The 26,108-nt window shown below is 37.5% G+C and overlaps 1 protein-coding gene across 1 annotated transcript in view; it reads right to left on the bottom strand.

The window, feature by feature from the left end:
• Positions 1-26,108, bottom strand: part of FBN2 (fibrillin 2) — a 175,620-nt gene that overhangs the window by 62,578 nt on the left and 86,934 nt on the right. The window contains exons 18-24 of the mRNA XM_074855232.1: positions 24,723-24,848; positions 20,974-21,099; positions 12,507-12,626; positions 6,960-7,097; positions 5,709-5,759; positions 5,110-5,235; positions 1,922-2,149 (exon numbers count right to left, since the gene is read on the bottom strand). Of these exons, the coding sequence (XP_074711333.1) occupies positions 1,922-2,149; positions 5,110-5,235; positions 5,709-5,759; positions 6,960-7,097; positions 12,507-12,626; positions 20,974-21,099; positions 24,723-24,848 (915 nt within the window). The remainder of the gene's footprint in view (positions 1-1,921; positions 2,150-5,109; positions 5,236-5,708; positions 5,760-6,959; positions 7,098-12,506; positions 12,627-20,973; positions 21,100-24,722; positions 24,849-26,108) is intronic.

Here is a 26,108-nt window from a genome sequence, read left to right on the forward strand (position 1 = left end):
ATGAGTGATCCACACTGGTACAGGACATCCTGGAGGAGCATGGGCTGTGGACAACCTACGCTGAAGCAGGAACACCCCTGAGGTCCTTTGTCTATGGAAGAGCCCATGTCAGGGCACAGGAAATGAGTAAGAAGGAAGGGGCAGTGAACGAAAAGACTAAGCAACAAAGGATGACAAAGAGAAACCACTGCAGGGCCCTGTGCTGCCAACTGCCTCATCCATGGGACCAGTGGGGGCAGACACCAGGAAGGGTGGAGCAGAGGTGCTGGGCTGAAGCTGAGCCTGGCGGTAGGGTAGAAAAGATGGTCCCCTACCTGTTGAATTGTTTATGCTTTCTTTGCTTCTCAATATCCAAAGCAGTAATGAAAACTTTATGTTAATCAGCAATCAACCAAATTCAGTGAAACTTCCTAAGTTGAGACTCTTTTGCCCATGATGTCAACACGTGTATTGTGTTCTAGTTTGCTTTGTACCACAATGAATATTCATGGTGCTCCTGTGCCAGCTTGTAAAAGATGTAACCATTACCTGGTTGATTAATTGAGATTGCCAGAGTGGTATCTGGAGCTCAGTTTAGAAAAGGGTAATTTTTCTTTTGTTAAACATTGAACGAAATGTTTCACCTCTTCTAAACGCATTTTGCTGGACAGCTGGATAACACAGGCTGTTAAAGGATCTTGCACAAGACAAATAAAGGTTTTTCCTGTGTCAATCTCTCTCACAGGCACCCCCCAACAGCATTTACAAACTTAAATGAGCTCTTCTTACACTCTTTGATATAATTGGCTGGATCAATGTCCTTACCTGAGAATCATCTTTGATGAAACAAGATTCTATCTCCTGTATCTATGTGTTAAGTGTGAATGCAAGAAAAGTGTGGTCCAAATACAAAAGCAGAAACAAGATGCAAAACCTTACAAAAATCTTGGAGTGGACAAGATTTTATTATAATTATTAAACAATTAAGAATTTATTATTTCTAATTAAATAATTTTTAATAAAATAAACAATTATATTATTAATTTCCTTATTTGTTTAGCAAATCACCACTTAACGTTAAGAGCTTTGCCTGAGAATATTATCTCCTGAAAATCACAACTTATTTATGGTGAAGTAGAGGTCCAGTCTGTTAGTTTTCTCAAGTAACTCAACATATTTGAAGACAAATGTTTCAGAATACATCCTTTTAAAAATAAATAAAATACTAAAACATTTCCAGATCACCTCAGCTTCTGCACACAGAAATTTACAGTTTTTCTTCTCAGTTCTCAATCACCTAAAATATCTCAGATCTGGTTTCTTAACATTTTCCAGCCTCTTCAGTTTTGTTTTTGCTCTACTGCAGATGAAGCTGGTAAAAACTGGACAAAAGACTTTTATTTACTTCTTTATCACTGCAGCTCATTATTATTGCCCTCATAATTTTAATGCAGCATACCCCCTTGCCTTTTAACCACTTATTAATTCTGCAAACCGCAGAAAGAACCCACCCTTCTTAAGTCTCTCTTTCAGAGAACCCTAGCCAAATTTTAGTAATATTTTACATTTACATCTTAAATCCCTGACTTTGTGGAACTTCATCTGACCTTTAATTCACTCTTTCCAAAGCACTACCTCAAAAAAGGTGCACATTTTCTGTTATTCTCATCATTTAGAGCTCTGCTCCCTTCAGTCCTGTCATAGTAATTTTCTTTTTTCTCCTTACCAATTTCCACCTTTTCCTTTTAGGCTCCTGTAACACTCCTGAGCACCATGCAGGCAGAGTTTCCCACCTGTAAGGTCAGCTCTTTCAGGCAAACACTTTTACAACATCTCTAACCTCAAATATATAACAAATATAGACACAAATCCTGGCATTTTCTCAGAATATTCACCCAGACGTGCCTATAATTAATTTTTAGATCCAAGAATGAACCCTTACCTTTATAAAATGGCCTGCCAGTTAGAATATCTCCCCTGTTGGAAAAGCCAGGACCTCTGGGGCACAGAGCCTCATATTCCTTGGTGCCAGGCTTAGGACACTCCTCGCAGTCAGAGCCCCAGGCAGCCCCCACCGCACAGCAGCAGGCATCCATGCGAAACTTGCCAGGCACAGACTGAACGCACTCATCTTCATCCCATTTCAGGTAGCATTGCTCCATGCGAATATCTGCTCATTTTACAACAAAAAATAGGCATTTTACCCTTTGCTAAAGTTTTCTGTTTTTCAGAAGAACCTATTTCTGAGGCACAAGTATATGTTCAGCCATCTGAAGTTGCTAATTCTGCACTATGGTTAAGTTTCTGTATCTCTGCTGTACCACATAAAAGTATAGGCATTTCTTTGGTTGTCTTCCAAAATCATGATATACCATTACTCTGACATGATCATGCTTTTTAGGTTTCTATGTGTATTTGATAGGACAGAGACGTGTAGTTCTTTACTGTATCAGGCATTCTCATTTACAAACTGACCTGCATTCATAGTAAAGAAAAAAAGAATTCCTACCTATGTTTATTTTATTAAATTAATTTACTACACAAGGAATACAGAAAAAAAATTCTGAACGTTGTTAGGCCTAGCTTAACACCAGTTAGCAGGAAAAAACAATATGGTTTCCAGAAAAATTAATTATGGTTATACTTAATGGTCCCATTTGCAGAAAAGTAGGTCAACCAAAAGATAGATCAACCAAGTGTGCAGGCAAAATCTGGACTTGCATACCCAACTGTCAGGAAAAGTATCACATACTGGTCTATACACAGAAAAAATTAGCGTTGCTATATCTTACAAACAGTAAAAAATAACAACAACCCATGTGAAAGCATCAGTATATGCCGTACTTTTCACTTATTTTCAGTAAAGAAAAAGTTTACAATTTTTAGAAAAAATTTTAGTAGTTGTTAAAATTTAAAATTGATATCAAAATGGATTGTTAAGTCTCTATGTGATAATTTCTACAACACAGGAGAACTTCTATGCCCAAATTCCAAATGTCTGGCAAATAATACCAATAATGGGAAATGGACAGTATCAGTTATAACAGTGCTAGAGAAGATGTCTGTGATACTATGCCGAAATTTATTGGTAGCTTAATGCTCTTCAGGAAAAGAGTTATTTTCGTTGTGTAAGGAAGATCACAAGGACACACGTGTCTGATAAAATAACTTCTTTACATATTCTAGAGCTTCCTGACATGACTGAAATGGACTAGAGGTCAAGCTGTATTTTCAGGATAAATATAAGCATTAATACTTCATATGATATACTGGACTGGAAGTTAGAATTTAGCAAACCTAACAGAACTCTTAAATGCTTAGTGTAAAAAGCTTTGGAGAAGATGCAAGATATAAAAATAACACAGATGAGCTGCTGAACTGTTTTCCATACAAAGTTCCATTCAAAGTTGTTCAGATTCATAATATCAATTTATCCTATGCACATCTGAAGTTAAGCCATTTAGAAGCAAGTAGAAGAAATGAAAATTGTTCAAAGAATACTCATGGTTTCCTGTAAACTATTCTGCATCAAGATATTTACTTTAATTTTCAGAGACTCAGCAAACACACTGATAATAAGTATTTGCACTAAAATCACTGTAGTGGATCCTGCAGGAAATAAACATACCTCAGAAATACATGACATAGTGCACAGTGTAGCATAGGAGAAGGCACATATCTTGCAATACAAAAGGTCATTTTTTCATTAAAATAAGAAAAGGGAACATGGCTTTGAGAGTAAAGGAATCCTGTGTCTTGCTTGAAGATAGCTCCTTTGTTCCAACTTTATATCTACCAACCACAATTAAATTCACACCTGTCTATCAAATTTCTCATTAATAAATAATACAGGGCTGATGGACACAGATGTCAGCGACTGGCAACAGAATTACTAAGCTGGGGAGGGGGAATTGGGGGTGTGTGGAATATAAAGTAAAACCTAACATGCAAAACTGCATATGATATGCACAACATAACAGATACGTGCATCTCGGCAGACTTGGTTTTGAATTGTTTCTTTTTTCCTGAGACATTTATACTGATTGTACATACCTGCTTCATTTCAAAATTCTGCTTATTTAAAAAAAAAATCTCTAGAATTACATTCACATTATAAGAAACCACAACCTGGTAACTGTATCAGCTATTGGTAAGGCATAGTGCAATGAAAGCAAAAGTGTTTGCTTAAATTTGAATTTGCTTGAGGAAAGAGAACACTGTTGAAATAAAAAAATAAAGGTTAGAGTAGGAAAACCCTTGACGTCAAACAAGGGCTGAAAATTTTTTTTGGTTCTGTTGCACTGTTTTCTTAAAAGAAAACAATGCTGTCAGTAATCATACTGTTACAGTCCTTAGAAGTGGTAAGAAAAATTAATATGGATTCCAGAATCTATTCTAAACATTCAGTACCCCGACTTCATCTTTTTTCATCTCTGACCATTGATTTCTAAAGGTGCATATTAATAACACTAACTACACTTTCTACAGGATACTTCTGTTTTCTTGAACTTACACAGGGGTTCAGTATTTTCTACACCTGAAGTACCTTCCTAGAGAAATGCATGTGTTCACTCACAGATATCATGTTTTGTCAGTAGAAGATACTTATGTGTACATCAAAGATGTAGTCTTATTTTTATCTACATTCATTCTGATTACTCTCAGATCGACCAATTTACACCAGCATATTCGTGCTACAAGGCAGTATCTGAGTTTCACAAAATGACTAGATAGCAATAGAGAAAAGCACCATTCACACTGCATTACAAGCTGCTGGCTGACCAGCTAACTGCTCATCACCCAGCCTCCTAGTGACTCGAGTCAGGACATTTCTGTTCATTCGTGGGAGTCAGAGCAAGGGCAGCACTCTAGCAAAATGTATTGACTGTGCTGTGGGCAAAACAAGTTTTAACACAAACATTCATATTCCCCCACAGGATTAACAGCTGTTGCCTGAACTGGCATGGACACTTGCTATCTAAGCAGGCATGAACTAAAACATACACTTGACAAACTGCTTTTGGAGGCATTCAGAAACAAACCAAACACCCTTTCATAACCTTTTGAGAATAATTTTGGACAACTGTTGGACACCGCTAAAAAGCTGGCAAGAGTAGAGTGTGCTCTTACCTAAACACACTCGCCCTGTTCCATCCAGTGTCAGTCCTTCAGGACACTCGCAGTGAAATGAGCCTCTGCTGTTGACACACCGTCCATTGGGACAAACCCCCGGGAAAACATCACACTCATTTACATCTGTTGGGGAAACAAAGAGTTGAGTTATATGCTAACTCAAAGGAGACAGCTACAGCTTTATTGAGAATTTAAGCTACATGAAAGAAAGCGAGAGGCTTCTATCCATACTGTAGGAGGGCCTGAACACTTCTGAACAAGCATCTTGCTCAGTCTCAAGGGAATCTTGCAAGATTGTCAAGTCATAGGGCACTAAGATGTCACATTCTCTAAGACAAGATGTTGGATATGGATGAGAGAAAGCAAAAACTAAAAGGATTAAATTTATTTTGGAGGAGCAGCTCCATCCTCTTTGCATCATTTTGATATTCTCCAACAGTGTAACATAACACTTCCTAACAGTCACTGTTTGTGAAGGCATTCATCTAAGGCCAATATGATTATGCCTGACAAAAACAACAACATAATAAATCCCCTTTTATCTCATTTTGAAAGGAAAAAGTAGTGACATATTCAGTAAGAAGCAAAAACTTCACCTTCACAGGTAACACCCTTCACTCTGGCAAATCCTCTTGAGCAAGCTGTGTCTGCAATCAAGCCAGAAAGATATATGACTGCCTTAGAACGACAGAAATACAGGGGTAAATAATTTAACAATAAATATATCTCTGGAATTCTCTAATGATTTGACTGCCTAAGGTGGTAAATGCTCTAGACTTGATCAAGAAAAGTGCTGACTCATACATGTTACTTAAAACAACTGAATAGTTGAGGAAATTAAATCTTAGACAACTACTTTCTCATGTGCTTTCCTTAATGGAGACCAGAATGCTCAACATATAATCATATCAATCTCTGTACTCAAGATGTATCTGAATGGTAAAGTTGCCTAAAGATTTAAAGCTTTAGTGATGTCAGTATCACTAAAGGCTCTTCTTCCACTGCAGCTTAATAAAGGATTTGAGCAATGACATTATTTTAGGATATGCATGTAAAATGTAGCATAATGTAGTGATATGAAAGTTTGCTGAAATTTAACTAGTTAGAGAATAGGAAATTAAATGGCCACATATATCTAGTCTGAGCTAATTAGCTCTATAGATTGATTAGTTTTTGACTAGTTTTACCAGTCTAACCTGACCATGCTGCTTCCTGAAGTCCAAAGTAGTATCTTTGCTTGATGCTGCACCACACAGTGAAGAGCGCTGTTGGATGTTGTTTGCACCATGCTTGTTAGATGGGATACATGTGCCCACATTTATTGTTCCAATTAAAAATTAAAGGATAAAACATCCTGACACTGGTTCAGCTGCAAATGGCATTATTCAAAATTTATGGGGAGAATGTGGCAGTGAGCATTCCTGATTCCAACTTATAGACCTAGCCCTGTAATCTTAACAGTAGTACTATTCTGCAATCAATAATTGTACATAAGATGTGTGCTTCAAAACAGCTGGGAAAAGTGTTAACAGCCCACAACATAAAAAGCCCTCAAGACTTTTAGCGGATATTTCACTTTACTATTGTAGTCCTTAGTTCCCTACCCCAATGCACAGTCCCTGTGGAGATGAAACATGGGTAATTAGTAAAAGATTTATTCACCCGCTATTTCCTGGTAACTTCAAAGTTATTAGGATTATTTCTCATGGTGGAGATTACAATGATGCTAAACAAGACACCTTAATTTCATAGGTTTTTTGCAGTTTGTGTTCTACACAGAAAATTATGAGTATCTATCTAGTGGTACTTCCTCTCTTTCCCAGAAGATGCAGGATATGTGAGCATACCTAATTCACATCGCTCACACGGGCTGCCCCAAGCTGCTCCTAAAGTAGCACAGCATTCAGATTTCAATGTAGCACCATTGATGTTGACTTCACAGCGACTGTCTTGGATGTTAAGCCAGCAAGTCCCCTTCAGGCTATCTGCAGCGGAATAGAAAACAATATGGAATTGTCACAGAAAAGAGAGCTGGCATGCCATGTTCGTGCCACCAGTAGACAGAGTACCAAGCGAGCACAGGCTCTGCTTTAAAAGACGACCTTCCATCAGAGTAATCTGTACACATTTTAGTGTGTACAGCAGAACTGGTGGAAAGGAATAGTGCTATCACTAAAAGTGAGCAACAGAGCACACTGTTTGAGGCATTTTATAGCCCAGGTCCCACAGCTAGCAGAGTTCCCCCAGATACTACAGTGGATTTATTTATTTATTTTATCTAGTGACGGATCAGTCTAAAACACACAAGATAACAATAAAAGCAGAGATCACAACCTGTGACTCCACCTTCCAGCTCACTGCCTGAACCACTGGGTTATGAAATCCAGGTGCTCTTGCCTCTCTCTCATTCAGTGAACTTTCGAGGTTGTCAGGAACGAAAAAAGGATAAAAATGTGCATGGTAGGGGTGTGCTATATTCTTTTAGGGGTCTGGTTCTGCTGGTGCATTTGCTACGCTTTTAACATGCCTGTCAGGTTATACTCCACTCTCTGCTCCTGAGGGCTCAGCCCCAGTATGCCCATCTCCTGAATCACAAATCGGATTGCCAGGCTGGGAACCCAGCCCAGCTCAGGGCAAATCCATACCAGTAAGTGCCCAGCCACGTTAGGCAGCACCTCCTGACTGCTTCCCACACTAGAGAGCCACTGAACAGAGGGGAGATTTTTCAGTCACAAGAGTTGTCTCTGCTGCCTGAAATCCTCTGAAATTCCCTTCTAGGTACCCAAATCTTCAAGTCTTAAAACCTATGCTTTCAGTGCCCAAGCTGTTTTTTAAAATGTCAGTTAGATCCTAAATCAGTTATGTACTTTAAAATTTGTACCCACAGCACCTTTGCTCAGTGCCTTTACAATGTTACACTTAAGTGGTATAAAATTTCTTAAAGCAGACAACAACCTTTGTGATCAGATAGCAAAGCAATCCCTAAAGATCTAACCCAGACTGGGAGGTCAGCTTGGGTAGAGTTTAAATGCATGTGCATACTCAGAGTTCAAAACTAAGCAAGTGGTCCAGATGAATTTAATGAGATAGTTAATGAAAGACAAATAGGATTTGGCTTTAAGATTTACACATATTATACGTACAAAAAGCCAGACTGTGTATTAGATGCTGTTGATCAGTATTACTAACGCCTCATGTTTAGGAGCAATGTGCTTAAGATAGAATGATTCCACCTTATTTTTTTCAAACAACTTTCAACTTTTCTACAAAATGGTAATGTTACAAAATTATGTAGACCACAGAGGCCACAACCCTTCTTTGTCTTAAGTAACAGAGAAAAAATTTGCCCAAGAATGTGACTGGAATCAGCCCTAGAAACTGGGCAACACACTTCATTAACAGTTAAAACAGTTGTATTATTTAGGTTAATGTTGGTCTCAAACATGTGGGGAAGAATATCAGACTTAAAACAAGTGCACAAACTAACAAGGGGTATAGAAACATGGGAAAGGCATCTTTTCCATTCCTTGATCAGCCTTTAGCTAACCGTTGAGACTTGGGTTAACATAACAAAACCAAAGACAAAACTTGGGCAGTCATTAGCTGGGTTGGCTCTTAGGATGGGCATATCCTTTGTCATCGTATGTCCTAAATTCAGGGACCAACACAGGGAGAAGGAATATAGGTTCTTCAGCTGATCTTTTACACCACATTCAGCTTGCTGCCTGTATATTGATGTCTCTGCTTTATGTTATCAAAATGTAAATGCTTCCACTGTTTTATTCACTAGAAGTTTGTTGAGCTCAATATTATTTATTTTTAGTAGCCAACTTTACAGGATGAAAAACTCAGAAATTATTTAAACTCTACAAATTAGCCGGCGACCTTCCTCACACCAGCTGCTATTACATTATCCTGTCAAAGTCTGCTTGTCTTATCTTTTTCAGACTATCAATTAATTTCCTTTATTTTACATCATCTCTCTCATCCAGACAAAATCTGCAATGGGCAGTTACTGTGACTTTTTCTTTGGTGAAAAAGTTTTTATCCAGCATCAAAGCATTCTTTCTGTTGCTTGCATCTCTGATTCTGACTTGAAGAATATATGAATACTACAGGCATATGGCAGCCTACATATTCTGCACTGTATAAATTCAACAAATCTTGACTAAAACATCCATAAAAAGCATATACTGTGTATTTCAAAAAGCACAAATGGCAGTACCCCTACTGTATGAGCAATTCCAAAAATAGCAATGCAACACTTGTAGCACCAACAGATGTATTTCAAAAACAATTACAGAATCACAGAATCATCTAGGTTGGAAAAAGCCTTGAAGATCATCCAGTCCAACCATTAACCCCACACTGACAGTTCCCAACTACACCAGATCCCTCAGCGCTACGTCGACCCGACTCTTAAACACCTCCAGGGATGGGGACTCCACCACCTCCCAGGGCAGCCCATTCCAACGCCCAGCAACCTGTTCTGTAAAGAAATACTTCCTAATATCCAGTCTAAACCTTCCCTGGCGCAGGTTGAGGCCATTCCATCTTGTCCTGTCGCTTGTTACTTGGTTAAAGAGACTCATCCCCAGCTCTCTGCAACCTCCTTTCAGATTTCAATTCCACTCTTTTCCTCTAAGAGTGCAGCCTTGATACTGCAAACACTGACAGTGTGCAAGCAAAATAAATGCAAAATATGTATTTTTGCTGAATGCTTTTATTGTAACTGCTGAACTAACACCGCTCATTTGCCAGAGGTTTGAGCTTAAGTTTGAGCACAAATGTCGTAAGTTGAATTCTGACTGTAACTGTGAGCAAGTAATTTTTTCTCTACCCAGGAAAGCTCACAGAATGAGACAAATGTCTCATGTCTATGCTCATTTTTTTTTAGGTAATATGGATGCAAATGGCTCAAGCCACCTGGTTCTTCAGTCTTGAGGCTGAGCAGACTGAGCAAAGGAACCAGAGGAACTGACAGACTGAAGTCTTCTGTCCACAAACTGAGTAAAGAACATGCATCAGTCATATAGCTTCTCCATATAAGATCAGTCTAATGTGCTGTACATGACTTCAGTCCATGAGACAGTGAAAAACAGCAAAAAGACCAAGTAGCAACAAACACACTGCAGTAATAAAATCTAAAATAAAATTAACAGTGATGTTATGTTAATCCTTTCTTATTCTAATACTGTCATGTGCTTTTACTTAAAAACTCTGTGCCATTTTTAAGTTCAATAATTAATTATTATCATGAAAGAAAGAAAGAAAAACTCTTATAGTGTAGGACCGATTGTGGTTCTGACACGAGAGCAAATTTAAAATTAAAGAAAAACTAGAGAGGTGTCAGAATCTGACATTGCTTTACTTTGATGATTCTTATGAAGAATACAACCCATTCACAAACCACAACACTATTTTAGCCATACACTTATGTTTTGGCATACACTTTTCATATCTGATGCCTCTGGAATGCTTTACAAGAGCAATCTGCTAAAAAAATTAGGGCAAATAAATTCAATATACAAGTCTTTCACTGTAGTTGTAATGGGAAAAAACAACTTGCTCTACTGTAGAGATTTCAGATGGCATACATTTGCAAGTTTTTCACAAAGTGAACTACCTACAACTTCCAACACCTCACTCACTTTTCAATAATCCAGTCTGCTCTCCTCTTATCACTACCAATTACAATGGAAATTTTGCCAAGGTAGAAAAACATACAACTGGGGGCTCTAACAGTAAAAATCTGTATGTCTCATTTGCTGTACTTCTGACCCTTCTGTCTTAATATATTCTCACCTGTAGTACAGAAACCTCTTCCTGAGATGACTTTGGTCAATGCAAAAAATTAATTATTAGGCTCACAGTATATAGGTGGTTCCTATTCTTCACTTTTTATCTGACTGTTCAGGGGTTTTTTTGTTTACATTTTATGTTACTTATCACTAATATGGACCAAATGGGACCTTACACTGTAACCATTTCAATGGAAACTCTTTGCAAAGTAAATCCAGAACACTGTTATAACTAGGCCCTTAGTGAACTTGTAGCACCTTTGGATGTGAGAACACAACAAGGTTAGAAATAAGCAGTACAAAAAAGCATAGGTTAGTGTGGTCATATCAAGAAATCAGCACAATGTGATAAAGAACAAAAACAATATTAAACTTTACTGGCCAGTGATGCTACAAGGAAATCTAAGAGAAGGCTTAGGCACAGAAGTAACACTCACTTAAAAAACATAGGTTAAAAGGCGTAGACAGACTCCATCATTAAATGGAAATTAGAGTCTTTGCACTCAGTTTCTTACGAAAATCTTGGCAAGGCAAGAAAGTTGAACCAAGAACAACCAGACAAATCCATCTTAAACTAAAAGAACATTTTAAATTAGCACCATCCAGTTGTTAATGACACCAATTTATTCCACATATCCTACAATGGCTTCAATTATGTTACAGAAATAAGATGAAACAATGGCAGCTTGTGATCACCTGAGAAGTACTGATGTCTCCAATCCTTTGAGTTTTCTTGTAAAGGCAAGAAAAAAAAATTAATGAATGGCTTCCAAAGAGAATGCCAATGACATCTTGCAGACAACTGTTGCTGCTATCTCCAAAAAAATCTGTGCAGTGCTCTGCTTTTTTTCAATGCAAAAGAATCCTCAAATGATGCTAACATTATTTTTATATATATATATATATATAGTTTGTGTGTGTATATATATAAAATCAAGACAATACTCATGAGTCTGCTGCAGGGGCAGGGATCCTGACAAATTCAGATCTGTCTTACCTTTACCAGTTTCCTACAAAAGAGGTGAAGTATGAGATTGTGCTATAATGCAAAAGCCATTAACATTTCCTTATAGCAAGGAAAGTCGGTCTTCACAGTTTATGAAGAATGTCTGGAACCCTAGAAGCCATGTGTTTTCCTATCACTATTTGAGTAGATGTTCCCCAGTTTTACTTGCTTTCTTGTTTCAGATTTAAAAGTGGACAAAGAACTGAGTGGGAATTTCTGCTTTACAGTTTCTCAACTACCAGATTAATCACCTATAGCGTTACTCATATTCTCGTTCTCCCAAAGGATGAGATAATTCCTATTAATAAGACATCCCCACTCTCTCCCACCAATTGATACTTGCATGTCACCACTTTCACCATAGTTTGGACATCCTCATGAATTATGGTTCTCCCAGTTTGTTCCTGCTCCCATGGAAGCCATCAAATTAGTAAGTGTTTGTTTGGTTTTACCTACAGAACTAGACATATTGTCTGCTATCATGGGGAAACTACCCAAATACATTATTTTCCTCCTTAGTCAATCAATATGATCAATGTTTTTCAAGTTAGTAAGAAAAAGGGAGAATAACAGGAGAAAATACCCACCAATACATATCAGTCCTGTAGATTCCAACTTGCTGCCAGGTGAACATTCACAATTGAAAGATCCAAGATTGTTCCTGCAGGCACCATTGACACACGGGCTGCTTTCACATTCGTTTATATCTATAATCCAGAAACAAAAGACACTGTTAGCATTACAATGTGCTCCTGTGAAAGTATTACACAGTATAAATGCTTTGCCAAGACTGCCTGGAATATTTGTCCCCTGCCTCCTCTCAGCATGACATTCAAAAGTTACAGGGACAGGCAAGTCGCATGCATTTGCACATGTACAGGAACACAAATTCTGAAAGTGTTAATTAAACGGCTCTTTTCTACAAGGATAGTAATTTCCAGCAACTTGGACTATAAAGTTTTGCACCATCAATTATAACTGTCCTGTGAGAAAACAAAACTTTTTTTTTCATAGAATGCAATACATTCCCAGCCACAACATGCAGTTAACAAACAAAGGCCTTATTGTTTCTGTCATTTATGGCTCCATAAGGCTTTGGAATAATTAAGAAAACCCTGTCAGAAGCAAAGTGTTACAAACGCTGGCTGCAATTCTCTAGTTCTGGGAAGCGTTCAAGAAATAGGAGTTGAAACTGGAATACTGTAAATGGTACTTCCCTCTAGCCCCTAACTCCTTCTATTTACTACCCTGTGAGTTTTTTAAGCTTGTTCACATGTAAAGAATAGGACCCTTGCAAACAGTATTATGTAATGTTTGGGGTTTTTTTTTAAAGTGAAATCAGTTTTAAGATTAAAACAGGACTAGCAAGTTCTTTCAAAGAACAATTACAGATGCATATCCACTATTTCTTCCTGAACTCAATGAATTTCATTTTTTGATTTGGATCCTGAATCAAGCCATACATTCTAATCTAACCTGACAGTTCCTTTGGTGGGCCAGAAATAAAACTGTTTAGTGCTTCTTATGTTTGCTAGTAGTGCTTGAGGAATAATGTCATATCCATAAACTAAAATAGCCTGATCTGATTATACATTATATTAGAATTAATTATATATTAATATATATTAATTATATAGTAATACATATTAACTATATATCAATACAGGATCTAGTTAAGCACTGGAAACATTATTAGCATCAAAAGATCATTTTCAAGACAAACTAAAATATCTTCTTTATTTTTTAGAAGTTATGAAAAAGGTACCATTTGCTATCTGATACATTATGATGCATCAAGTCTTCGTTTCACTAGACATGTATTCTTTCATGATCTTCTGGGGTCACAGGAAGGAATATGCATTTAAAAAACTTACCAAATTATGTATATATTATTAAAAAAAAAAGAAATAAAAATGAGAGATGGAAAATGACCAGAAATCAGTAAACTTAGGAAAGTGTGATCTCTCTCTTCATGCTAAAAGCAAGCACTTAATTAAAAAGCCAATCTTCATAGTCCCTTTACTTAATGGAATTACCTACAAAGAGCAAATAGGACTTGAACGCCATCAAGTTTCTGAATAGCGACAAGAGCATTACATTTGTGCAGTCTACTCTTAAATTTGTGGATTACTCAGTTTACACATTAATCATACACAGATGCAGAAAGATAAAATCTAGGAGGCCTTATCGGGTCAAGAGAGTGTGTTAGATGAACACACCCACACAACTTCGATGGCTGGCTCTACTGGGCTAACTGCACTGTCAGCATCCAAGCTGGTAAAACCCATCCTGCTACAGGCTAGTAGTCCCACAGGGCATTAGACAGAACTTCCATGTTTCTCTGCAAACAGTTTGTTTAGAAACAGTTGGTCATGCTGTCTCAGGTTGGGTCCTGAGCCAGATTACTATGGAGAGTGCAGCACGATGTATGAGCAGGTAGGCCCACGCTGGGTCCGGCACTGCTGATGTACTGAATCGATGTGCTGGGAAGTGCAGTACAGAGGTACTCAAGCAGATCTAGGTAAAGCCAGTTAGCTCTGACAGAGTAAGCTCTAAGTCCCTCTGTATCTGAGCTGGTGATCTGGAGGGCTTGCCAACATTTTTGCTCTGCATCCCTTCTCTTCCCTGTAAATACATTTCACACTTTATAATCTGAGGTTTTATTATCCAAGGTATGCTCCCTGCCTTGCCTTCCGCTCTCTCCCCAGCCAGCAATACCTGGAAGTGGAGAGCAGTCTCTGCTGCTTTTGCAGAGAAACCAAATATCTGGTTTCCACAATCAGAAACAGATCACACTGAGACAAAGAAACCATCTTAAGTATGCACTGTATGTCGAATAATTCTCCATATAGAAATGCTCTTGGAGAAGGATACACTTTTTCTTCTGTTCCATCTGCGATCTCGCTTTCAGCAGTTTGGTTAGCTTTTAAAAAATGATAAAAATTGAAAAGACATGACAAATTAACTAAATTTAAGCTATATATAGTTTCTCCCTGTCAAAGGCATCAAATGTTCACTGTCTCTTAAAGTCCAAGAACAAAGGGACATGCAATGAAGCTGGCTGGTAGCAAAACAAGTAAAGAAATGGTTCTTCAAACAACAGGTAGAGAAATTGGACGTCATTGTCCTAGGATGTGGAAAGCTTGCATTCATCAATGGCCGTCTGGACAAGTTCACGGAAGATAAATTCACCAAGGTCTGTATAAGTTAAAGATCCTACTTCTGGTGTCAGAAGTCCCTGAAAACACATCTGTGGGGTATATTCAGAGGGTATTTTTGGAAAGTAATGTTGTATACTTGCTCTGGGTGAGAGGGATCTTTGATCAGTCTCTGCATTTACATGCTTAGTTTTATGCAGATATGATCCTCTGTCTAGTCAACTGCAAGTGCTCTTTCCTGCTTGTAGCTAAGATGCAACTTCAGAGAAGTTCCCATGAGGAACCAGGCATAATCTGTGCCACAGAACTAAAAGCAGTCTCCACTGAGTAAATGCTAAATGAGACTAAAACTTGGCCACATCTGAGCACATTTACAGATTAAAGAGGCACCACTCTGACACAAAAAATACTCAAGAAATTTCAAGCTGCAGCAGTATAGAGGAGTAACAGCTTTCTAAAGGAAAGGTCACAAGGTCTGCATGTTTCCAAATATACAAACCAGTATTTTCTTGGAAATGAACAAAACGTTTTGTCTGAAATTTTTAAAGGCAAAACTAAAATCTAGTCTGACTCAGACACCCAGTGAAGAAAATTACAGGTCAAGTGCTTGAAGTCTGCTGAAGATGTTTATAGGTAAAACCAGGTAATTTTCATGTGAATTGTCAAATGTTTTTAACAGCTGGCATCCCAACCACACACAGGTCTGCACATACACAAACAATGTGCAAGACAAAACACTGTAGTAAGCAGATAGTTGCCACTATCCAAAACATCGCTTCAGTCATGTTCAGGATATAAAAAGAATGCATGAATCTTAAAATACTTCACGTTTATAGATGTAATATCAGGTTACCATTCCTATCTTTAATTCTTCCTCATATTTAGCAAGTTAAATTTACAATCAATTTTCTTCTAGGAAAATACATCTTGAATTTCCAGTTTTTAGAGTTAACAAGAAACCCAAACCTAAGAAAAAACAGTTGAGGGCCACATCTGGAAGTCAGTGTCTCCAGAACTACAACTAAAGATAAGTGAGTAAGTGGAGACGGAGGGGCCAAAGCATCTAAAGTTCAAAACCTTAAGAACAGTGAAGCAGCTCGCTTGATTTCATGGGCCATGTTCTTCATTCTCTGCTCAAAGACAGTGAAAGGAGCAAAAAATGCTCAAACTGAACATAGAGGTGAGCAAAAATTGGGAAGAACAGAAAGGTGATACACTACTGTCAAAGCTGACCACTTTCTAGACTGAGAGAACTGCCTGTCCATTTCAAGTCAAAGGCAGATGATCTAGTCTAAATCCTCACTCATGTTCCTTGGCTGAACAGCTGACTTGATCTACAAAGGAAATCCCCCCTTCAGCCTCTCTGCTTTTTCTCCCAGTCTCAGTCTCTATGCTTCTCAAGTGCCAGTGCCAGCCCTGCACTGATCCCACAAACAGTCACTTTCCATTTTCTGGGATGAGAACAGCAGAAGTTGGTCGCCAAGACTGGGGGTGAGGGAAAATGCATCAGTGAATGAGACTCCTCCTCATTTCACTCTGCACTGATGCAAGCAAAGGAATACTCATCCCATTTCTCTCTATGAAGTAGAAACTGGGATAGCAGCTTTCACTGAGGATTAGGGTATGCATATCTGGAGGCATTAACTTTTGGTTGTTTCTGAAATGATCTTGTGACTATGCTCTAGGCCTCTAACCCTGAAAAAAACAATTTGTTACTTTCTGCATTTGACATGTTTCAGCACTATGCCAGGAAAAAAGAAAAAAAAAAAAAACAACCAGCCAAAAAAAGAAACAAAAACCAATGCTTTTGGGTATTAAAAGGTTTATAATATTGCATTGACTACTTCCCCAAACCACCATCCAGGAAAAAAAAAAAATAAAGGATGAATGCACTTCAGCATTAGTGCTCTGCTGAATCAGGTGAAAAAGTATCATTTACACAATGTAAACAAACTCCAAAAATTGTTTCCATACACCTTCTTATAATATTAAATGGTAATTTTAACAAGAGTGAGAAACCAAATTGATTTTAATACCATTTTATATTTTAAAATAAAAGCCACCATGTATGAAAATATTTATTGTTTTTTTTTAAAAAACACTTTTTTTTTAAAGTGAAGTGAGAGTACATTGTAAATGTCAGAGAAACAAAAATTGAAATAGTCCATTGTACATTCCTGGAAATGAACTTCAAAGCACATCTGGCTTACGTTTAACTAGTTATGTCACTGGAAACACAATCTAAACCACAGAGTTTGTTGTAAAAATCTCAACTTTCACAGACTCTGGAGCCTCAAACAACTCCCCCATTCCCCACAACAAACAGATAAAAAGTTTCAGTTGAACTATAAATGAAAACAGTGAAGGGTTTTGTTGTTCCTTCACAGCTACTGATGAGCATAATATTAATTAAAAATATACTGGTGACTAATAAGCATCAGAGCATTTTCAGAGCACAACACAAAGTTTCTGACTACAGAAATCTTTTACAACTAGTGAACTTGTAACTCCAAACCAAATTATGTAGTGTTCCTCTGAAAACAGAATTTGGACAGAAAGAGATTAATTTATTCCTCTACTGCCAATCCACTCAACGTTAGAAACAAATACAATACATTTAATAGATTCTATAGACAGCTTTTTAACCTGATCAGCTACATTTAAATGTAAATCTAATTATGAATCTAAGATGGAGATAACAGATCCTTCATGACCTATGTATTTAAGTTAATGTAGGTAACAATATTGAAAGAAACTGAAAATCCTTCAGATTCTGCTGTACAGACAACAAGAGGTATTTCAAGCTGATTACACTGAACTACTTTCAGAAAGGAAATACTCTTACAAATCTAAAGTTTTAGTTAATGATCAGTTGTTTGTTGGTTTTTTTTCCCCAAATGATGAAACAGGATTTTTTTTTCTTCTATTAACAAAAGATTTTATTATTTTAAATATTACTGCATCATTCATGCCCAATCACAGTCTCATTGCTCAGAGATCAGCAGACACACAGGATTATGAAATACAGGCAAGAAAAGCACAGCCACTGTTAATTTACAAAGATGACAAAATATCCCCCTTTTCAGTAACAAGCTAAACCTGATGACTACCATGAAAGGGAGATGACACAGGAACAGACTATCCTTTTTTAGGATCTTTTGGAATATCAAATAATGCTCTTTCTTTGCAGGAGACACAGTACAAATATTGCAAACATGTACAGATATATGTTGTTTTATGAATATCTAAAAAAAACGTTAAAAAAAAAAAGAATGAGAGAAAATGCATTAATCAAAATCTCACCATTCCCACCAAATAGAAACCCAAACAGCCTCACTTAATGAGCTTGAATGATCCTCTTGGTAATTAATGTTTTACAATCTAATAGATTTTAATTTACATAACAACCTGCTTAAATAAGGCGTGTGAGCATTTTCTACCTCATGCTCAGGTTGGCTCAAGTTATGAAATATCTCAGTTCCTGTACTACCAGATGACTGTCAGAGGCACTATAACATGGTAGTTTGAATAAATCATACTGGTTCTTTACTCATGTTTTTAGAATTGATTCATAAACTGGTAATTTGGAGAATGCACCTAAATCCCTTAGATGAAACTTAAAGTGGTCACATTCCTTAGAAAAATACACTTAGGTGCCATTAAGAGGGGCCTTGGCTGACATTTGGATTTCTGCTAGTATCTTCTCTTCATATACTTTCCTGTAAATTCTATTTTATCTTAATTGTAACTTTTTTTTTGATACTATGGTTTTGCAGTCAGTATCAGTTGGCAATGCTACCTGAAGAAGTCACCCTGTCCTCAATGAACTATTAATTCAAATGAACTAGTAAATTCATTTCCACTCCAGAATAACCCTCCCTCATACTCTTATCCATTTACACCCCTGTCAGAAAAAAAACTAAGATGAGGGACTCCCAAATTTGATTCAGTACAATGATCCCCAAACTTCTTCTAGCCCAGGAGAAAACACACTGCAATAATGATAAGGATGTCCAGAAGACAGAAAAGATCCCTTTTTTCCTAAGGTTGTGGTGGCTCAATGCAACCATGAAACCACCTTTTTGTTGGTGTTGTTGTCAAATCCTTATTTTGAGTCTCTATATTAATATTACTATTATTATTACCATTAAAAAGCAAATGTATGTTTCATATTTGAAAACCTAGATACATTTTACTCAGTAATTTTGGCTAGGTTGTTTGCATTCTGGCATTTCATTCATCTACCTTTCGCGGTCAGTGTTATGCTTTCAAGTTGATGGCCTTTTCATCTTGGTAATGAACATTTCCCTTTATCATACTATTCCAGTTTTTCCATCTAGAAGACTCCTTAAGAAACATGCACATTAAGGGCACACAGTAAGCTGTTTTCACAGCTAGAAATCGTTCAGTGAATGGAAATTAAATGTATAGACAGAATCTGAAGAATAAATTTCACCTGAACATTGTGGACAGATACTACGAATTGAGACAGCAGAGAGGCCACTATAAGTCCATGGGGTTATGATATAAGAAAAGCCCTACTCTGAACAAGTGCTACTAATTTGTAACACATAGGGAGAGAAGAAATTTTAACTTTTAAAAGTGACCTCTGAAACACACATGTACTAAACTATAAAGGAACATGATTTCTTTTGAACAGAAGGGGTGAAAAGGTGAATGATTTGATACTGCCAGAATTTAAACCATTTCATGAGATGTTTTCAATGTAAACATATGTTCACTTTCCAAACAGTTGGAGACATTCAAAACACTACTGCACCCCCCATGTTGCTTGCTTCCACTCCTCTGCTGAAAACTGGCAAAAAGCACGAGTGCTCCTCACCTACTTCAGTGCAAAGCTAGCCCATTCAGCATATGGTGCTAAGAAAATGGTGTAAGTTAACCTGACTGATCTTACACAGCAAGAATGGTTTACAGAGTGCTTCCACTTTCTAGATGTTTGTTCAGCTGTATGCCAGTAACTTCTGTCTGACCAGTAGTTAACAAGCAGCTGAGAACAATAATGTCTTCCGCTGCTTCAGACAAATTTGGACGATGACACCGGCACATAATAGGTATTCCATAACAAAGGATTATAGTTTCCCCATCACTCACTCAAATATAAGACTATTTACTATAAAAACTTTTTAATTATAACAAATATTGAGATTTACAGATCATGGAACCAAATAAAAAATAATGCAAAAGACCAGTAAAATTCTACTACTGTGAATACTAATGAAAAATTGATACAAAAGCTAATGCTTCTATTTTGACTTTTTTTGTACAGCCTTGTTTATTTTTTTTAATAATTAAAACTCCTCATTAGTTTCTGCTACGTAACATTTTAATTGCTTGAACATCTGTGTTCATTAGTAATATAAGAAAGCAATTTTGACTATACTGTAAAAATAAAAAACAATTTTAGTATCACCAAGCAGTAATATCAAGATCCCGGAATTCAAACATCACATAAAGCATCACAAATACCAGAATGTGATCTAGAATTAACTATCATCACAGATTGAAAGGAGAAAAGAAAGAAGAGACTGTGATCAAAATAGATGCATTCCCCTAATTGACAGACTAGGTGTCCCTGTTACATGATCAAAGGCAAGCACATATTCCCCTTTATTCCCGCTTAAAAATGTTTTATCTAAGGAAAGGAAAATATTTTCATATAAAAATGATCTGACCTTTAAAAGAAATTCAACGGCAAGACCCAACACACTAAAAAACACTGCAGAGAAATTACAAGAGGAATGCAATGACCGATGCAATATCTTTGTTCTGTCTTTTCCACTGGTATTTGTTCCCACTCTGAATCTTTTGCGATCATTTACCTTTAATGTTATATAATAAGCAATAAAATTAACACAACTTGCAGATTTTTCACCTTCACATGTGTCTGTTTCAGTGCTGAACACATAACCCTTTGGACAAGTGCAGCTGTAACTTCCAGGGGTGTTTCGACAGAGCCCGTTATCACACAGCAGCCCATTCATTGAACATTCATCAACGTCTGCAAAAAGAGGAGTTAGACATACCAGTGAGTGCAAATGCCATGACATGCCTTCACCTCCACAAGTAGCCCCTGTTGCTTTCTACATCAAGAATTAGGTTGCTGGATGTGTAGTCTTCTACAACAGTGACTGAACAAGGGAAAATGCCAATTCTTAGTTTCAAAAGTCTAATTCATTGTCAGATTCTTATTACTAAAAATTCTGTTCCGCTTTTAAAGTTTTTCATTAGCAGGCTCTAAAAATAGTTCGTGGTTAGTCTTGAAACAATAACTACATTTACCTGGAATGACCTCAAGATCTTTATCACCATGACAACTTCATGAAGGTATGTTTGCTTTGAAACCAGCATTATTTTTATTTTTTTTTAACACAGAAATAACGGTATGTTAGATTACTGTTCTGAACCTGGTTTATGGGCAAAGACTGATTTTGTTATCCATGAAACGAATTATCTCCATTAAAATCTAAATTGTACAGTTCATGTATGGCTGACATCTCAAGAGTACACATATGTACCTCCCCTCCAGAGGTATACTGTATTATAAGAAATCCCTATGATTAAGACCAGGATCTCAAGCATACTGAATAGGAAAAACCCATAATTTAACATTACCCCTGAACTCCTCTTATACTAACTGCAAAAAACGCTAATAAAAATAAACCAATTCTTTTCATTGCCCTATTCTTTATTTTTAAGTACACACACCCCTCCACTCCAATTTCAAGCAACTGTCCTTTAATGCCCATCACATGTCACAAATACTTAAGGTCATAGAAGAATACTGACAGGACGAGCCATGATAAACCTGACACTTCTCCCTGCTTCAGGGTGCCTCCAGTATTTTGACTGCTTGATTTCCCAAACATAACACTGCAACTGAAATCTTAAATCAACTAGATTTTTTAGAGAGTTTAAGTTTAAAAATAAAGAAGAAAAGCAAGAATGCAGTATAATTACAATCTGGAGGCTTTTGGTTTCCCAACTAGATTAGATTTTGCAAGCTATGCTTACAAATTCCTTTAGGATTCAGACAGTAAAGTCTAAATTTCCCTAAACGATGAATCTGAGATTTAAGTTTGGTCGCTGTAAAGAAGTTTTTCTAAACTAACTTGTCCTTAATCTAACCCCATCTGATTTTAAGTAAGTAAAGGAGGATGGATTTGGAATTTGACATTTTCAAGAGCAATAGACTTAATTTTGAGCTTGCTATCATACAATGCTTTAATCCAATCTAGCAGTGTTACGAACTTATTATTTCCTTAGAATCTCACAGAGTAACTTAAGATTTGGACTGTAATCTATTGTTATATGCACTGTAAAAACACAGTATAGCTCATGCTCTAAAAACAATTAAAAACTGACAAAAATACTGTCTGCATTCTGTCTGATAACCAGTTTTACTTCCAGATAGCTCATAATATGTATCATTAATTAAAACATTTCAAACCTTTGAGTATTCATAATTAAGTTATTTTGTGCAAAAATTATCCTATCTAAGAATAAATGCATCCTCACAGTCAGTATGCTTAAATAATTAAGCAGACATATACCTATACTAGAACTTACATAATCCCAAGTGTAACTAGATAAATAAAATCCCTTGCCATAAAATCCATTTGGAACATGATTATTATGTGAAGTATTTTAAAGAACCACTGATAGTTTTCTGCAGCAGTGATCATATTTAGGGTCTTTAGAAAGTAACTAGCTGTAAAATTCCTTAAGTCAAGCAGATGAAAAGAAACACTTTTATTACCTTTTGTTTGCTTTATATCACTAGGTAGGAACGTTTAGTATTAACATTATACTACAGTTATATAGTCCACATTTTCCTTACCAAAGATGGTGGGGTTTTGTGGACCACAAATACCACTGATAGGTCAGTAAACCTTTAAGTGCAGGGAGCAATAATTTCACAAAATAAAAACATCCAGCGGTAGGATGATACTTACGACTTTCTAATGGTTTCAGATAGATTTCCAGTAGCTTTTAATGAAAAAAAAGAACCCTTCCGTTTCCTGTTTAAAATTGAAGGACTATAACAGGACTATAAGCAGTATTACTGTAAAATATGCACTTTTTTTGATGTAAGAATTCCGCCCCCCCCCCCCCCCCCCCCAAATACTGAATTTCATGTATGACCATGAATAGTAAAATTAATTAGACAGAGTGAAACATGTAACATAGGTATCTTCCTAAACACTTACAGAAAATGTATCTGCAACAACAGTCTGGCATAAACTCAAACCAAACTACAAATGACAATTAGAGGTTTCTGAAGTGAATTTTTCTTGTATACTGGTGACTTGAAATTCTCGAGAACAAAACAGCTGTTACACTTTAGCCAACCTAAGAGTGGGTCATTGCTTCCTTCATGAGCTGAAGCTTTCAGAAATTAGAGGACTAAGCATGCAGCAATACATTCTGTTGTACTTTTGTAACTTGGGGACATAATGAATTATTGCATACTGCAGAGATTGTGCACATAGGCCACCAGTTATCATTTATTATGATGACAGCCATCTGTTACATTATATTATGCAAAATCGTGACCTTCAGCTCTTGACAAATTATCATCCAGCCTTCAAAGGGACACGTTTTAGCTCTTGACAAATGCTATACGTGAAAATGTATACATGAGCTGTGTGGAAGGATCTGGGGGTTCTAACTGACAAGCAGCTGAACATGAGCCGGCAGTGTGCCCAGGTGGCCAAGAAAGCCAACGGCATCCTGGCTTGTATTAGAAACAGTGTGACCAGCAGAAGTAGGGAGGTGATAGTCCCCCTACACTCTGCACTGGTGAGGCCACACCTTGAGTATTGTGTCCAGTTTTGGGCACCTCAATACAAAAGAGATATCGAGGTGCTGGAGCGAGTGCACAGGAAGGCAACGAAGCTGGTGAAGGGCCTGGAGAACAAATCCTATGAGGAGCGATTGAAGGAGCTGGGACTGTTCAGTTTGAGGAAGAGAAGGCTGAGGGGAGACCTCATCACTCTCTACAACTACCTGGAAGGACATTGTAGAGAGGTTGGTGCTGGTCTCTTCTCACAGGTGATTAGTGACAGAACAAGGGGGAACGGCTTTAAACTGCAAGAGGGGAGGTTTAGACTGGACATTAGGAAAAAATTTTTCACAGACAGAGTGGTCAGACAGTGCAATAGGCTGCCCAGGGAGGTGGTGGAGTCACCATCCCTGGATGTGTTTAAGGGTCGTTTAGATGAGATGTTGGTGGATATGGTGTAGGGGAGAACTTGTAGAGTAGGGCTGATGGTTGAACTCGATGATCCCAAAGGTCTTTTCTAACCTGAATCATTCTGTGATTCTATGAAAATATAACACAACCTGATCCATGCTTCTGAGAAAATGAATTCCTAACCTGCAATGATACCTCCTGCTTACACTTCCCAAACAGTAATACCGCCCTGCCAAATAACAGAAAAATAAACCAGTAAGAATATTAGCTATGCGGTGACTGAGAAATGCAGTTTCATTATGAGATTTTTTGCATTTTCACTGTAGTTTTAAGAAGTAGACGTCTTGCAACCTAAATTCTGTCAATTCAAATAAGCATCAATATGGTGATGAATTATTCAACAATAATAAAAAAATTGAGCAACTTACCCACACAATTCCTTCCAGAAGAATCAGGCTCATAGCCACTGTTACAGTTACAACGATAGCTGCCACGTAAGTTTTCACAAATTCCATTGGTGCAAATATCAGGATCCAATGCACACTCATTAATATCTGTATTAATCAACACAGAAGATAACCAGATACTGAAAGATATGAAAAACCTGATCCTGTGATAGATGTGGACAACATCTGACTCAATGGATGTTGGGGCTGTCATTCACAGCAAGGGTATAGCAAGGGTGCAGCCAGAAGGCTGAAAGAAGTGATTATCCCCCTCTATTTGACACTAGTGAAGCCGAGCCTGGAATACTGTGTCCAGTTTTGGGCCACTTCATGAGGTTCACATGGGTCCACTCCTCAAGCCTGTCAAGATCCCTCTGGATGGCATCTCCTGCCTCTAGTGAACCAACTGCACCACTCAGCTTAGTGTCACTGGCAAACTTGCTGAAGGTGCACTCAACTCCTCTATCTGTGTCACTGATGAAGACATTCAACAGTGTTGGTCTCAATATGGACTCGTGAGGAATACCACTTGTTACTGGTTTTCTCTTGGACATTGATTCGTTAACTGTAACTCTGCACATGATCATCTAGTAATTCCTTATCTATCTAACAGTCCATCCATCAACACATCTATCTCCAATTCAGTGAACAGAGAAGAACGTTGTGGGGGACAGTACAAAAGGCCTTAAGGAAGTCAAGGTAGATGATATAAGTAGCTCTTCCCTTGTTCACCGATGCAGTCACTATCGTAGAAGGACACTAGATTAGTCAGGCATGATTTTCCCTTGGTGAAGCCATGTTTGCTATCTCTAATCACCTCTCTCTTCCATATTTTGACATAAATTCCAGGAGGATCTGCTCCATGATCATATTGCACGCTGAAGTAAGGCTGATCGGTCAGTAGTTCCCACAGTCCTCCTTTTTACCCTTTTTAAAAAATTGGTATGATATTCCCTTTTCTCTAGTCACTGGGGACTTTGACTGCCATTTTTCAAATATGACGGAGAGTGGCTTAGCAACTACATCTGCCAGTTCCCTCAGGACCCTGGGATGCATCTTGTCAGGTCACATGGACTTATGTATGTTCTGGTTCCTCAGGTGGTCTTGATCCTGATCGTCTCCTGGGACAGAAGGAACTTTGTTCCTTCCCCCAGTCCCTGCCTTCATGTTAGAGACTTGAGAAATATGGTAAGAGTGATTACCAATAAAAACTCAGGAAAATAAATTGTTGAGTACCTCAGCCTTCTCCACGTCAGTTGTCACTAGTTCTCCTGTCTTATTTGTCGTGTTTGTGTGTGTCCGTGTACAGTTTCTTGTAATCTTCCTTTTCTGACCAATGTCCTGTAGAACTTTGCCTTCCTTGCCAAA

This window comes from Strix uralensis, chromosome Z (genome assembly GCF_047716275.1).
Source record: "Strix uralensis isolate ZFMK-TIS-50842 chromosome Z, bStrUra1, whole genome shotgun sequence".
Taxonomy (NCBI): domain Eukaryota; kingdom Metazoa; phylum Chordata; class Aves; order Strigiformes; family Strigidae; genus Strix; species Strix uralensis.